General features: G+C 42.2%; 2 protein-coding genes across 2 annotated transcripts; one reads left to right on the forward strand and one right to left on the reverse strand.

Moving 5' to 3' along the window:
- Positions 1–336: 336 nt before the first annotated feature.
- LOC130929195 (dickkopf-related protein 2-like) lies at positions 337–2,951 on the forward strand. The gene is made up of 4 exons (XM_057856206.1): positions 337–1,224; positions 1,290–1,446; positions 2,294–2,407; positions 2,527–2,951. Exons 1-4 carry the CDS (start codon positions 1,075–1,077, stop codon positions 2,832–2,834), a joined length of 729 nt encoding a protein of 242 aa, XP_057712189.1. The 5' UTR covers positions 337–1,074; the 3' UTR covers positions 2,835–2,951.
- Positions 2,952–8,711: 5,760 nt separating this feature from the next.
- Positions 8,712–12,138, reverse strand: LOC130928683 (aminoacyl tRNA synthase complex-interacting multifunctional protein 1-like). The gene is made up of 6 exons (XM_057855399.1): positions 11,984–12,138; positions 11,557–11,651; positions 11,383–11,496; positions 11,080–11,321; positions 10,846–11,017; positions 8,712–8,943 (listed from the first exon to the last, which is right to left on the reverse strand). Exons 1-6 carry the CDS (start codon positions 12,136–12,138, stop codon positions 8,771–8,773), a joined length of 951 nt encoding a protein of 316 aa, XP_057711382.1. The 3' UTR covers positions 8,712–8,770.
- Between the last annotated feature and the right edge of the window lie 966 nt (positions 12,139–13,104).

Consider the following 13,104-nt stretch of genomic DNA (forward strand, 5'->3'; position numbering starts at 1 on the left):
TCCATTTGTAGACAACTTCTCTGAATATCGATTGATGAACATTCAGACTTTTAGAGATGGTTTTGTATCCTTTCCCAGCTTTATACAAATCAACAATACTTGATTGCAGGTCTTCAGATAGCTCTTTTGACCGAGCCTTGATGCACAGTAGACAATGTTTCCCATCCAGACATTTCTTACTAGGTGTGTGTTTTATAGTGGGCAGAGCAGCTTTAAACCACTCATCAGTGATTGGGAACACATCTGACTAAAAATGTTTGTTAAAAACTGGTTTCAATTACTCTTTAAGTCTCAATAGGCAGAGGGTTGACTTACTTATTTTTCCCCCTTCTGTCATTTTTTGCATGCTATCCTTATTAAAAAATGAAAACCTATAAATGTTTGGTTGGTTTTAGTTGAAACAGACACTGTTTTTTCATCTGTGTGATTTTGACAAAGATCAGATCACATTTGATGGTGATTTTATGCAGAAATGTGAGGAATTCCAAAAGGTTTAGATACTTTGTCATACCACTGTATGCTTGGCTTAGACTCCCAAAAGTCTTGGTCATATCTCAGTTTGGCCTGAAAAGTCTTGTTCTTGTCTTACTCTCAACTTCAAAAAGTCTTGATCTTGGCCTCGGTGAGTTGTTCTCAGGCAAGTCCTGATTTTAGCAAACGTGTACCCCTAAATGTAGAACCTAAATGTAGGCCCTAAAATCTCGTTTTTCCACCCAAAACCAACTTTCTTCAATAAGCAATAAACCAGTTCTCAAAGGGCCACAGTGGGTGCAGGTTCTTGTCCAAACCCATTAGGAGGACAGCCCTTCACCAATATGGTGTCTTACAATTGATTGCAGTCAGATGCTGCTTGTTTTAGCAGAAACCTCATTGGTTGAACTGTCTGTGCTGGATCTGTTGGAACAAAGACCTTTGTGGAATAGGTTCGACACCCCTGCTGTAAATGAACCCTCACTGCCCCCGTTGTATCGGTGGAGCTACCAGACAAGGGGGTATCGGGGGCGGGTCACAAGCACGCGCCTATAAAGTCCAAGCGTGCATGTAAGCACTTGAGAACTTCTCCTTGCTTTGAGCATGACTGGTAACATGGATGCGCTCCTGTGCGCGCTCTCCCTTGCGATTATGGTGTCCGCCTGCGCCAGGGCGGCCCGCGTCCAACTTAACTCCATCAGGACGGTGGTGGTGCCCGTGGCCTCGTTCAACAGGAGCGCCTGGGAACTAACGGTAAGCGCTCCTCTGTAGCCGCCGGTAGCGTTAGCACTTTTACGCTCACCTCTTGATGTATGTAGCTCAGGCAGTGCATTAGCGACCTGGAGTGCAGCGAGGGAAGCTATTGCCACACCTCCTACACAGGTCCTGCCCACTCCCGTTGTCGGACGTGCAGGAGGAGGAAGAAGCGTTGCCGTAGAGACGGGATGTGTTGCCCGGGCAACCTCTGCAGCAATAGTAAGAATTGTCTATCACATTCAAGACAAGTAAAATCAGATCAATTTTAAAGGAACTCTGGTTCGTTTATTGCCTTAATAACACTAGAAGTCCCGGAGAATTCTGGTACTCCTAATATTCCCAAGCAAGGCTGATATGGCCTTTCCACTGGAAAAACCCAGAGGTGGCCAAAATCACCCAAGTGCTTTTGAATTGGTAAGTCGTTGTCCAACAGACAACAGCCGTTCATATGGAACCACTGTGTTGGTATGCGGCCCAAACGGAGGGGAACACACCACAGGTGAACACAGGTGTGATAATTCGTGCCAGCTCAAGTCAAGCAATATTTACTTATGGAGTTTTACACATTTTTTCTAGCCATTTTTTAAACTCACTTCTCCTATACTCCACACTCAAAAACAGAAAAAAAAAAGGCCTAAATATGTATTTTAAATCCATGATTCATGTCCCTGATTCAGTCATTCTAAACTATAGACACAACTCCTTCTTTATATTAAAATTGCAGTTCTAAAACACTTTTTACACATTTGGGCCATTTTTTCAGTTTTTTTGTGCATGGAGTATAGGAGAAGTGAGTTAAAAAATGGTGTGTTCCCTTCCGTTTGAGCCACATACTACCGCAATTTATGTCTAGTGGTTGCATTTACACATGAATGGTTGCTGTCTGTCAGACAACGACTTGCTAATTCAAAAGCACTTGGGTCATTTTGGCCATCTCTGGGTTTTTCCGGAGGAGAGGCCAAATCGGCTATTGCTTGGGAATATTAGGAGTATTTGTCTTGAGAAAGGCCGAGTCGGCCTCTGCTGTATTTTCAAGTGTTGAAGACTTCAACTGCGTCCCGCACAGGTGTGTGCATCCCTCGCGGGGAGGCCACGAAATCACAACAAGTTACCGAGCGTGACGACTGGACCCGCGGCAAAGCCAGATGGAGCAAGAAAGATAAAACGGCAGCGGGTAAAGGTAAGCTCCGCGTGTAGGGTTGCCAACAGTCCCGGATGAAGTGGGATTGTGCAATCCTGGACTGTTGGCAACCGACAACAAGGGATTTGACGTCACATCGCGCGTCATCACATCGCTAGGTCAAGTCGGCGACCCCTGTTTATCCGCCGTGGACTGTTCGGACGGGCTCTGCTGCGCTCGCCACTTCTGGACGCGCATCTGCAAACCCGTTTTACAGGAGGGACAAATTTGTTCACGGCGGAGGGGTCGCGCGCCGGAGCTGTTCCAGAGATGCCCTTGCGGCAGAGGACTGGCCTGTCGCGCGCCACGTGTCGCCGCGCCCTCATCGCCCCTACTGGTGGCGGTCAAGTCCAAGTCGGCGGGCTACTCTCGCTCACACGCCCCTCATCCATCAAAGACCAGACTGCGCGAGTGTCGGAGGAAGTGACGCGGAATGGATCAAGTGACAGTTGATGAGCCACAGTCAAGACTTGTGTATTTTTAAACTACAGTCCTTGACAAAAGTCTTGTCGCTTATCCATTTTATTGAAACAGTTGCTAATAACCTGTCTTTTAATTATTCAATTGGTTTCAGGAATGGCTCATATGAAAGCTAAGACCCTCCCAAATGATGTTGAATGTACAAAAATATACTTGTTTCACTGAAAAAAGATTTATCATTTAATGAAGACATAAAGGTCCAATTTTGGCAAGACAAAAGTTTTGTTGCTTACAGAAAGTAGTGTGAAAATTGAACAAAAAATGTACTTCAAATACAAAAATATGTTACATAACATAAGCGGATTAAGTAGTGGTGCTGTGAGATCCAAATGTAATATTTTGTATGACTTCCATGGGCTTGGAGGACTGCATCCATGCGGTTCGGCCAGGATTCATACAATTTATTGATGAAGTCATCTGGAACATCAAAGAAAACAGTTTTGCATGCCTCCCAGAGTTCATCAACATTCTTGGGTTTCGTCTTCCATGCTTCCTCTTTCATCCTACCCCAGACATGCTCAATGATGTTCATGTCTGGTGACTGGGCTGGCCAGTCCTGGAGGATTTTGATCTTCTTTGCCTTGAGGAACTTAGAGGTACAGATTGAAGTATGTGATGGAGCACCATCCTGCTGCAGAATTTGTCCCTTTTTATGTTTAGGAATGTAAGATGAAGCTAAGATTTGTTGATATTTCAGACTATTTATGTTGCCTTCCACCCTGCCACCAAGGCCCACAGCCTGTCAAAAGGATGGACGCTGGAAAAGTGGCAAATGGTGGATTTTTCAGATGAATCTTCCATTGAATTACACCACAGTCGCCGCGAATATTGCAGGAGACCTACTGGAGCCCGCATGGATACGAGATTCACTCAGAAAACAGTGAAGTTTGGTGGTGGCAAAATCATGGTCTGGGGTTACATCCAGTATGGGGGTGTGCGAGAGACCTGCAGGGTGGAAGGCAACATAAATAGTCTGAAATATTTACAAATCTTAGCTGCCTCTTACATTCCTAACCATAAAAAGGGACCAATTCTGCAGCAGGATGGTGCTCCATCGCATACTTCAATCGCTACCTCAAAGTTCCTCAAGGCAAAGAAGATCAAGATCCTCCAGCCCAGTCACCAGACATGAACAGGATGAAAGAGGAAGCATGGAGAACGAAATCCAAGAATGTTGATGAACTCTGGGAGGCATGCAAGACTGCTTTCTTTGATGTTCCTGATGACTTCATCAATAAATTGTATGAATCCTTGCTGAAGCCCAAGGATGTCATACAAAATATGACATTTGGATCTCACAGCACCACTACTTAATTCGCTTATGTTATGTGACATGTTTTTGTATTTGAAGTACATTTTTTGTTCAATTTTCACATTACTTTCTGTAGGCGAAAAAATTTGACCTTTATGTCTTGGATAAGCGACAAGACTTGTTTGGGACTGTAGTTCCGAACCCGTTTGACTGGAAGTGACGCCCATGCAGATGCAGTATGGTCATGTTAATCAGCTTCCTGTCCATCCAGATTGTTAGTTTCCGCTGCAGGTGACCAGTCTTTTTCGAGTGTATGCCCCTCCAGATTCAACACAGTTTCAAAGTTGGGGCTTACATACAGAGGTCCTTAAACGGGAAGTTCAGAATTTTTGACATAAGGCTTAATTATTGAGTTAGTAGGGATTTAATTAGTCAATGGAGTTGATATCAAGAAATTTTGTGCGGTTTGTGAGTTAGTTGTTAGTTTCATGGCTATGGAGAGGCTAGGCTAGCTAGCATAACAATAAAAACAACATATGAGAATCACAGATGACCCATGCAATCAATACTGTTGGCTATGTTTTCAGGGTAGTTATTAAAACTTACCATTGCATGTTAATAATTGGAGTATGAACTAGGACTGGAGCTATCGATTACTTTAGTTGTCATTTAATCAACGAACTAGTTAGCTTGAATAATCGAGTAATTGGATAAGGAACATAATTTAAAATACCTGAGCCGAGCCTCAAACAGTATAAAATCTAAGAACAACAAAAAAAACAATTGGCTAACTTACATAGCAAAAGTCCGCTAGCGTAAATGCTAAAAAAATGCTAATTATTAATATTATGTTTTTTTTTTTACAATGCTCTTAACAAATGGTTCAAACACACATTCCCACAAAAACGGCTAAATATACCTATAAACTAAATTACAAATCTATTTAAAAAAAACAGCCCAAACAAAAACCTACCTTATGTTGGTCTTAACAGGGAGCAGCTTGATTCAGCTATTTAAAATGCGTTGTCACATTCATTGTCACCACTCGAGGGCAGTGTATTCACCCAAATTAGTAAAACTAAATGCAAACGCTTTCAAAACAAACTATTACAACGCCACTTTAATCAAATACTAGAAGCAGCAAAATTCAATTCACATCGTTTTTCTAATCGAATTACTTGAGTTAATCGATTAATCGTTACAACACTTCTCTGAGATTCATTCCATTTAAGAAATTCGTGGAAATTTAAACACCAGGCTAGCATGTTTAGGGCTGCAGCTATTGATTATTTTAGTAGTTGATTAATCGATGAACTAGATTGTTCGAATAATCGAGTAATCGGATAAGGAACACAGAAAATTAAAATACACGAGCTGAGCCTCAAACAATATAAAAAAAAAAAAAAAAGGTTCTAAGGACAACAAAAGAACAATTGGCAAACTAACATAGCAAAAGTCAGCTAGCTTAAATGCTATAAAATGCTAAAAAAAAAAATTTTTTTTCAATGCTCTTAATAAATCGTTCATACACATATTCCCACAAAAAAACGCTAAATATACCTATAAAATGAATTGGGAATGTATTAAAAAACATTAGCTCAAACAAAAACTTAGCTTATGTTAGTTTTAACAGGGAGCAGCTTGATTCAGCCATGTTAAATGAGTTGTCATATTCACTGTTGCCACTAGAGAGCAGTGTATCCACCCAAATCGATAAAACCTAAATCCAAACTTTCAAAACAAACCATTACAACGCCACTTTAATGAAACGAATACTCGAAGCAGCAAAATTTAATTTGAACCTTTTTTCTAATTGAATTACTCGAGTTAATCGATTAATCGTTGCAGCACTAGTATGACGAGACACATAGGTATTTCGAACAATGATCTGCATTTTGAATTTATTTGACTATGTTAGATCTGTTAATAGTGTTTTTCTATTAGCATGCTAAGCAAGCACCATTGACTCGCACTAGCTTAGCCGCTCCGGAGCACTGAAACTAACAACGGACAAACTGCACGGAATTTGTTGAAATCAACTCAATTGACTAATTAAACCCGGGTAACTCGAAGATTAAGCCTTACGTCAAAAATTCCCAACTTAACCCTTTAATTGTAGCACCTCTTATATTTTTTGTTTGGTTTTATTGTGAGCTCAGACAAGATCAGCGTTTGGCTCCAGATTTAATATTCCCAATAAACATGATCACGTGTTGCTCGCATTCTCTTTTCTTATGATTGACCCTCTATTTTCAATGTCAAAGTGAATATTTACCATAATTTTTGCACGATAAGGCGCACCTGACTATAAGCCGCCACCCACCAAATTTGACATGAAAACAGCGTTTGTTCAAAAATAAGCCGCACAAGACGATAAGCCGCAGCTGTCCTCACTGCGTTACACCAAAAGATACTAACCAATAACATCATACGACTGTCATAAGCCCAAACGAACCACAATGAAGCTTTGAACCAATTGGCTGCAAAGTTTCATTGCTTCATGACATGCCTCCTAGCATGCATTGCACCGCTAAGAGATGTAAATAAAATTCATGTCCTGTCCTCCTTTTTTCTTCAGTTACTGTTCCAGTTGTTTTATTAATTGCTAGTTATGGTATTTGGTGTCACTTTATTTGACAGTGGCATCATACGACTGTCATAAGACCAAATGAACCACAATTCATTGCTTCAAGAAGCTTCATTTGGCCATAACTGCTCCAATGGAGGAGACAGTCAACCTCTGCTGCCACCTGCTGTCAACACTATTGCTGTCCAACATGCCTCCTAGCATGCATTGAAGCGCTACAGGTATAAATAACTACAAAATTCATGTTCAGTGCAAATTATTTCTTCAGTTGCTCTTCTAGTTGTTTCATCAATTGCTAGTTATGGTATTTAGTAACACTTTATTTGACAGTTTCATCATAAAACCAAATGAACCACCATGAAGCTTTGAACCAATTAGCAGCAAAGCTTCATTTGGCCATCACTGCTCCCTTGGGGGAGACAGTCAACCTCTGCTGCCACCACTGTTGTCGTCCAACATGCCTCCTAGCATGCGTTTTCGCACTGCAGAATTTCTTCAGTTACTCTTCCAGTTGTTTCATTAATTGCTAGTTATAGCATTTGGTAACACTTTATTTGACAGTGGCAATATATGACTGTCATAAGACCAAATGAACCACCACGAACCAATTGGCTGCAAAGCTTCATTGCTTCAAGAAGCTTCAATTGGCCATCACTACTCCCATGGGGGAGACAGTCAACCTCTGCTTCCACTTGCTGTCAACACTGTTGTTGTCCACCATGCCTCCTAGAATGCATTGCAGCGCTACAGATGTGAATAACTATAACATTTATGTTATGTGCTAATTATTTCTTCAGTTACTGTTCCAGTTGTTTCAGTAATTGCTAGTTATGGTATTTGGTAACACTTTATTTGACAGTGGCATCATACATTTGTCTTAAGCACAAATGAACCACCAAGAAGCTTTGAACCAATTCTCTGTGAAGCTTTATTGGTTCAAGAAGCTTCATTTGGCCAAAGCATTGCTACAAATGTAAATAACAATCAAAATTCATGTTCTGTACTAATTATTTCTTCGGTTACTGTTCCAGTTGTTTTATTAATTGCTAGTTATGGTATTTGGTAACACTTTATTTGACAGTGGCATCATATGACTGTCATAAGACCAAATGAACCACCATAAAGTTTTGAACCAATTGGCTGCAAGCTGCATTTGGCCATCACTGGTCCCTTGGGGGAGACAGTCACCCTCTGCTGCCACCTGCTGTCAACACTGTTGTTGTCCACCATGCCTCCTAGCATGCATTGCAGCACTACAGATTTGGTAACACTTTATATGACAGTGGTGCCATAAAACTCTTATTAGGCAATCATAACTATGAAATGACACTGTCATGAGCATTAATGAATGCTTGCCTGTGGCGTCATAAGACTTTAAAAAGAGTTTATGATTATAATAATGACATGGCACTATCATGGGCATTACTGAATGCTTACGACTGATGTCATTTCATGTTATCCAGCAAATTATCTCACTTTTGAAATGATGTAAAAGAACCGAATTAGTGGGATAATTTGCCCAACAAGCATTCAATATTTTAAGTGGATCATTAGGTTTAAAGCACATTCTTAACTTATTGTCTGCAGCTGGTTTCGATTTGAGGTGAAAGGCGAGGTAGATCCACACTGGCGCTTTGCAGCTACAAGCTGGTTGCAGATCAAAACATTCCATTTCAAGCCATATATATAGCGCTTCCAGGAGTTCATGCACAGCACAGAAAGTCTCGGAGTCTCATCTACGTCGTGCAGAATCCATTTTTGGAGATTCCGTGGGTTTCTCTGTTTTGATTTTGAAGTTTTAACTTTGTCAACACACTGCTTACTTCAACCACACTTTATAGCAGAAATTGTCAAGTATGGCAACGCCCATGTTTCGCTCAGAAAACTATAGAAGAGTCTTGTTTTTAAAATGTATTACTTTTAATCAAGGAAAAAAACAGATGTTTTCATTTGTACTTTTTATTGATACAAACAAACATGACATACAGTATGATTGAGTTTGTCCATTGATTATGACATCATCAAAAAGCATCTTCAACACCGTTTACGTGCAACCGATGGCGCAGTCGGTGAGGGACGGCGCTTTGCACGGGCCTTTGCCCTTCACCTGCAGGTCGCAGCCCTGGTAGTTGGCCACGCCCCTCGCATCCACATGCATTCCGGGTTGAACACGCTCCCACAAGCGCCGTTTGGGCCGCAGCTCACGTTCCGGTTCCCCTGAAAACCGTACCCGAATTTAGTCGTCAGTAGGAGCGGGAACCTCTTGGTACCTCACGATTCGATACGATTTACGATACAAAGCTCACGACAACGACGATCTGATGATATGGCGATACAACGATTATCGATACATTGGTCAGGAAATCATTCTAAGATCATCTACAAACAGCTAATTAACAGAAAAACAAGCTTCTAGTGTGAATTGGAATGAATTTATCACTAGTAGACGTCCAATCCATTTGAACTGGGAGGGATGGCAGCGAATGAACATCTATGGCTGTCAATGGCAGGCAATTAGGTCATTTTGGGCCATTTAAAGTCTCACTGGAACAGCGCCAAACAAAAGTTCCAGCATCATCACCTTGTCCAATGCAGATTCTTGACTCTCGACACCTTATCCAATGCAGATTCTTGACTCGACAAGGTGATGATGCTGGAACTTTTCTTTGGTGCCGTTCCAGTGAGATTTACAAAAATGATTGCCTGCTGACTTTTTGCTAGGGGTTGTATTATGGTGGAAGATTTTGATAACAACTTGTTAGTTTTTTTTTTTTTTGTACATCGACACCTTTTTAAAACGATATCTCGATTCTTGGCGGAAGCGTATCGGTAACCTTTTGGGATACAAAGTATCACGATATATAGGGTTGGGCATCTGTTTTCCGAAATTTCCAGGTTCGCGGTGAATCAGTAACAAGCACACTTTTGCAAAATAGACAATGATTATTGATTAGAAAATGCAGAATAAATTATATTTATTGGTTGTAATCCCACAAGAGCAAGCAAACAAGTATCAAAAACAAGCATAACAAGGGTAACGATGACGCTAGATCGAGTTTGTCAATCCCACAATCCCTGCGAAACCGTTACAGCACAACCAGGTGTTCCTTTAGCAATGAAAATCACTTACTGTGAAAAATAAGCGGGAGTCAACGCTCCGGTAAGGTGGCGAAGGAACATAGCCAGGCGATCCGTACATGACCCGCTGGCGGACTTCACGGGTCGCCCAGAAATGTCCGGTTTTTGTAGGGACGCACCACACGGGGGCTCCCAGGTGGCGCGGCCCCTTCCAATGACAAAGCTACTTTTGGTTCAGCCCCTCGAAAAAGGGGCTTTTCCTTGCGTGGTTCCCAGATTGTGCTGTCCAGTAGCAGATGTTGTGTTCCCACGGTAAATATTATGAGTGCAAAACAAGTTATCTCGTGAGATTCCCTCCTAACTTATGGGACTCAAGCGCGCACTATGGTGCAAAACAAGTTCTCTCGTGAGATTCCCTACTCAGGCGCGTCTCCTAACTATGGGCACAAGGTGAAAAACAATATACGTTGTTAGAATCTATGTCACAGAAGCAATCATACATCACAAAGGCATAATGTAATATTTCCCCCATCGTTCCGCCCTTTGACCCGGATCGAATTTATCATAACGCATAATGTGCTAATTCACTTCGGGTCACATAATATTTTGTCCATCAGCATCGTTTCAAATTGATCAATTCCGGTTCCAATTCCGATTCCACGTTTCGATTCCGGTTCCGAACGATTTCCGATTCTTTTAAGAGGCAGGGTCAAAAAAAAAAATGCAGGGTCCAAAAAATTGCATAGTTTATATTAAAGTCTTAACTTCTCGACGTTTTTATTTTTAATTAAATGAACGACTCACAGGGCTAATTATAACTTGTATATAAATATTCGTCTTTAAACTTTCCGCGGTCAGGGCATCGAAACAAGGAATCGAAATTTAAAAATTTGAACGATTCCGGGAGCAGCGAAGTGTTAGAACCAGTTCCCATCGATGCTTGATGCCCGATGCCCAACCCTAATGATATATCACCATTACGATATTTTGTCACACCCCAAGTTGTCAGGGTATCCGACTGTCAGTTTGAGTGCTCGTTACCTGGGAAATCTGGGAAGGTGACTCTGTCCCCTGGGGCGGAGCCTGGAGGCGGGGCCAGCAGCTCGAAGGGCCCGTCAGGGTGAAAGCATCGCAGGAGCCGGGCCTGCGAAGCCACGCCCTTGACTTTCCCGGCCTTGACGTTGCAGAGCAACACGGCTAACGAACCGACGAGCTAACAGTTGAAAGTAAATGAGTTGCGAAGAGATGAGGATAAAGAAGATGCCAAAGACGTACGTGGTCTGAGCGCCACTTGCTGACGACAACGCGCGGGGTGTTCTCCCCCAAGTCCACGTCTTGAACGGCCAGATTGGCTGCCAGCGGGTGGCGGCGGACGCTGAGGATCCGCCCTACTCGCAGGTTCAGATGCGACACGTCCGCCATTTTGGTTCCTTTTCGTCCGCGTTCTGCTTCGAGCTCGTTCGAGGGAGTCGGCGAAGGTGGGTCGGCAGGTTTGCTCAGCGAGAGGAGGGCTTTAGCTAAAACAAAACGGATGAAAATGAGAGAAAACATTTCTCGAGGTCGCGCCAGAGGTCGTACCGACGCGTCTCCTTTGTTTGTCGTGGAGCTCTTTCCTTAGCTGCTCGATGTCCTTCTTCAGTTTCCCGTTTTCCACCAGCAGCTTCTTCTGCTCGCGTACCGACGCCTGCAGGACTGCGACAAAAGGCGCTCAACGTGCAGCTCGCGAGTTCCCGTCGTGAAAGCCAATCTTACGGGATTTCTCTCTGGCTAGCAGCGCGTGGGTTTGGAAATACTCCATCATTTTCTCGCCGTCTTCGGGATCCAGCTTCATCAGCGCCGCCGCCAGGCTGGGAGGAGAAATGACACTTAGCCACTGTCATGTTATCCATTTCTCAGGCACGCGCACGACAGCTGGTCTCTCAAAATAACATGGCCTAACACAGTGCATGCGCTAACTAGCAAAATATTTCATGTCAAAACACAAACACTCTAAAAAAAACAATCATAAACTGACAAAAAATTGTTTTAGATTAAAATCTGAAGTACAAAAACTGTGGTTTTAAGTGTTAAGGGACCAATAAGGGTTAGAGGGGTTAGGACTAAGGTCTGTTTCAGCTTCAGCCATACTGATTTAACATGCAATTAACATTTAGACACGTTGTTGCGGCAACATCCCGACCTGGGGTGAAATATTTTGTCCATTGAGTCCATGTCTCCAAGCTTGCTGTTGTTGCCCTCCGCCGAGTCGCCGACTGAGACCGGAGTCATCAGCTGTTCCAGTCCATCATGGCTAAAGAGGCCACGCCCCTTCACAAAAACAGTCCAGCACTGCATTTTTATATTTTCTAATCATTAGAGACAAACTATAGAACCTACATCTGTGACAGCCTTCTCAGTCAAAATAATTTGGACATCTAGCGCTGCCAATGGCACTAAAATATGAGCAATTGCAGCCTATTGGACATGCATTATTGTGAAAGAAGAACCACAATTGCTTCAAAAATACATTGACTCAAGAGCGTAGGTTTGCATAGGGACGGGAGGGACATAACACTACCAATTTTTCAGGATTCTCAAATTGTACCCACCAACTTTTAAGCAACCTTATTTGCATTAGCCTGTAAACGAGGATTTTCAGATTTTTTTCTTCTTCTTCAAAACGCTACTTGTCCTACAATTTTTGACCAAACCACATAATTTTGACATTAAAAATTCCAGAATGGTGAAGTGCATAAAAGTTGTATACAGAATTTGGGAAAAAACTTTCGGTTCCCCAGAAATTTGCCAAAAACTGTCCCATTCATTTCTAATAGTAAGCCATTGACAACCATGTATGTCCAAAATTCCCATTCATTTTCAATGGCATTTACTTTCCATTGGCGTCTATCTACACAGATGCCAATGACACCAATGCACGTCCTTGCCATTGACGGTCATGTATTCGATTCTATTAATGTCAATCTACGTGAATTCCATTGAAGCATATGTAAGTTGATGCCATTGACTACCCTGTACGTCCAAATTTCCCATTTATTTCCAATGGCATTTACATTGCATTGACGCCCAAGTACACAGATGCCAATGAGGGCTATTCACGTCCATGCCATTGACAGCCATGAATGTCGATTCTATTGATGCCAATGTACGAGGCCATTGCGTTGCTGCCATTGACGGCCATGTACGTCTAAATTTCCCATTCCTTTCCAATGGCATTTACATTACATTGACTTCATTGTACATAAATTCCATTGACGGCCATGTATATCAATTCTATTGTTTCTAATGTGCTTGGATTCCATT

This window comes from Corythoichthys intestinalis, chromosome 13 (genome assembly GCF_030265065.1).
Source record: "Corythoichthys intestinalis isolate RoL2023-P3 chromosome 13, ASM3026506v1, whole genome shotgun sequence".
Taxonomy (NCBI): Eukaryota; Metazoa; Chordata; class Actinopteri; order Syngnathiformes; family Syngnathidae; genus Corythoichthys; species Corythoichthys intestinalis.

What these genes read in the sequence shown, in the direction of transcription:
- LOC130929195 (XM_057856206.1), top strand. Translation starts at nt 1,075, where the DNA reads ATGACTGGTAACATGGATGCGCTCCTGTGCGCGCTCTCCCTTGCGATT. An exon ending in GGAGCGCCTGGGAACTAACG is followed by an intron (nt 1,225 to 1,289) that starts GTAAGCGCTCCT and finishes TGATGTATGTAG; the next exon opens with CTCAGGCAGTGCATTAGCGA. An exon ending in TAAAACGGCAGCGGGTAAAG is followed by an intron (nt 2,408 to 2,526) that starts GTAAGCTCCGCG and finishes TCACATCGCTAG; the next exon opens with GTCAAGTCGGCGACCCCTGT.
- LOC130928683 (XM_057855399.1), bottom strand. Translation starts at nt 12,138, where the DNA reads ATGCAGTGCTGGACTGTTTTTGTGAAGGGGCGTGGCCTCTTTAGCCAT. An exon ending in GCTAGCCAGAGAGAAATCCC is followed by an intron (nt 11,497 to 11,556) that starts GTAAGATTGGCT and finishes CTTTTGTCGCAG; the next exon opens with TCCTGCAGGCGTCGGTACGC. An exon ending in CAAACAAAGGAGACGCGTCG is followed by an intron (nt 11,322 to 11,382) that starts GTACGACCTCTG and finishes GTTTTGTTTTAG; the next exon opens with CTAAAGCCCTCCTCTCGCTG.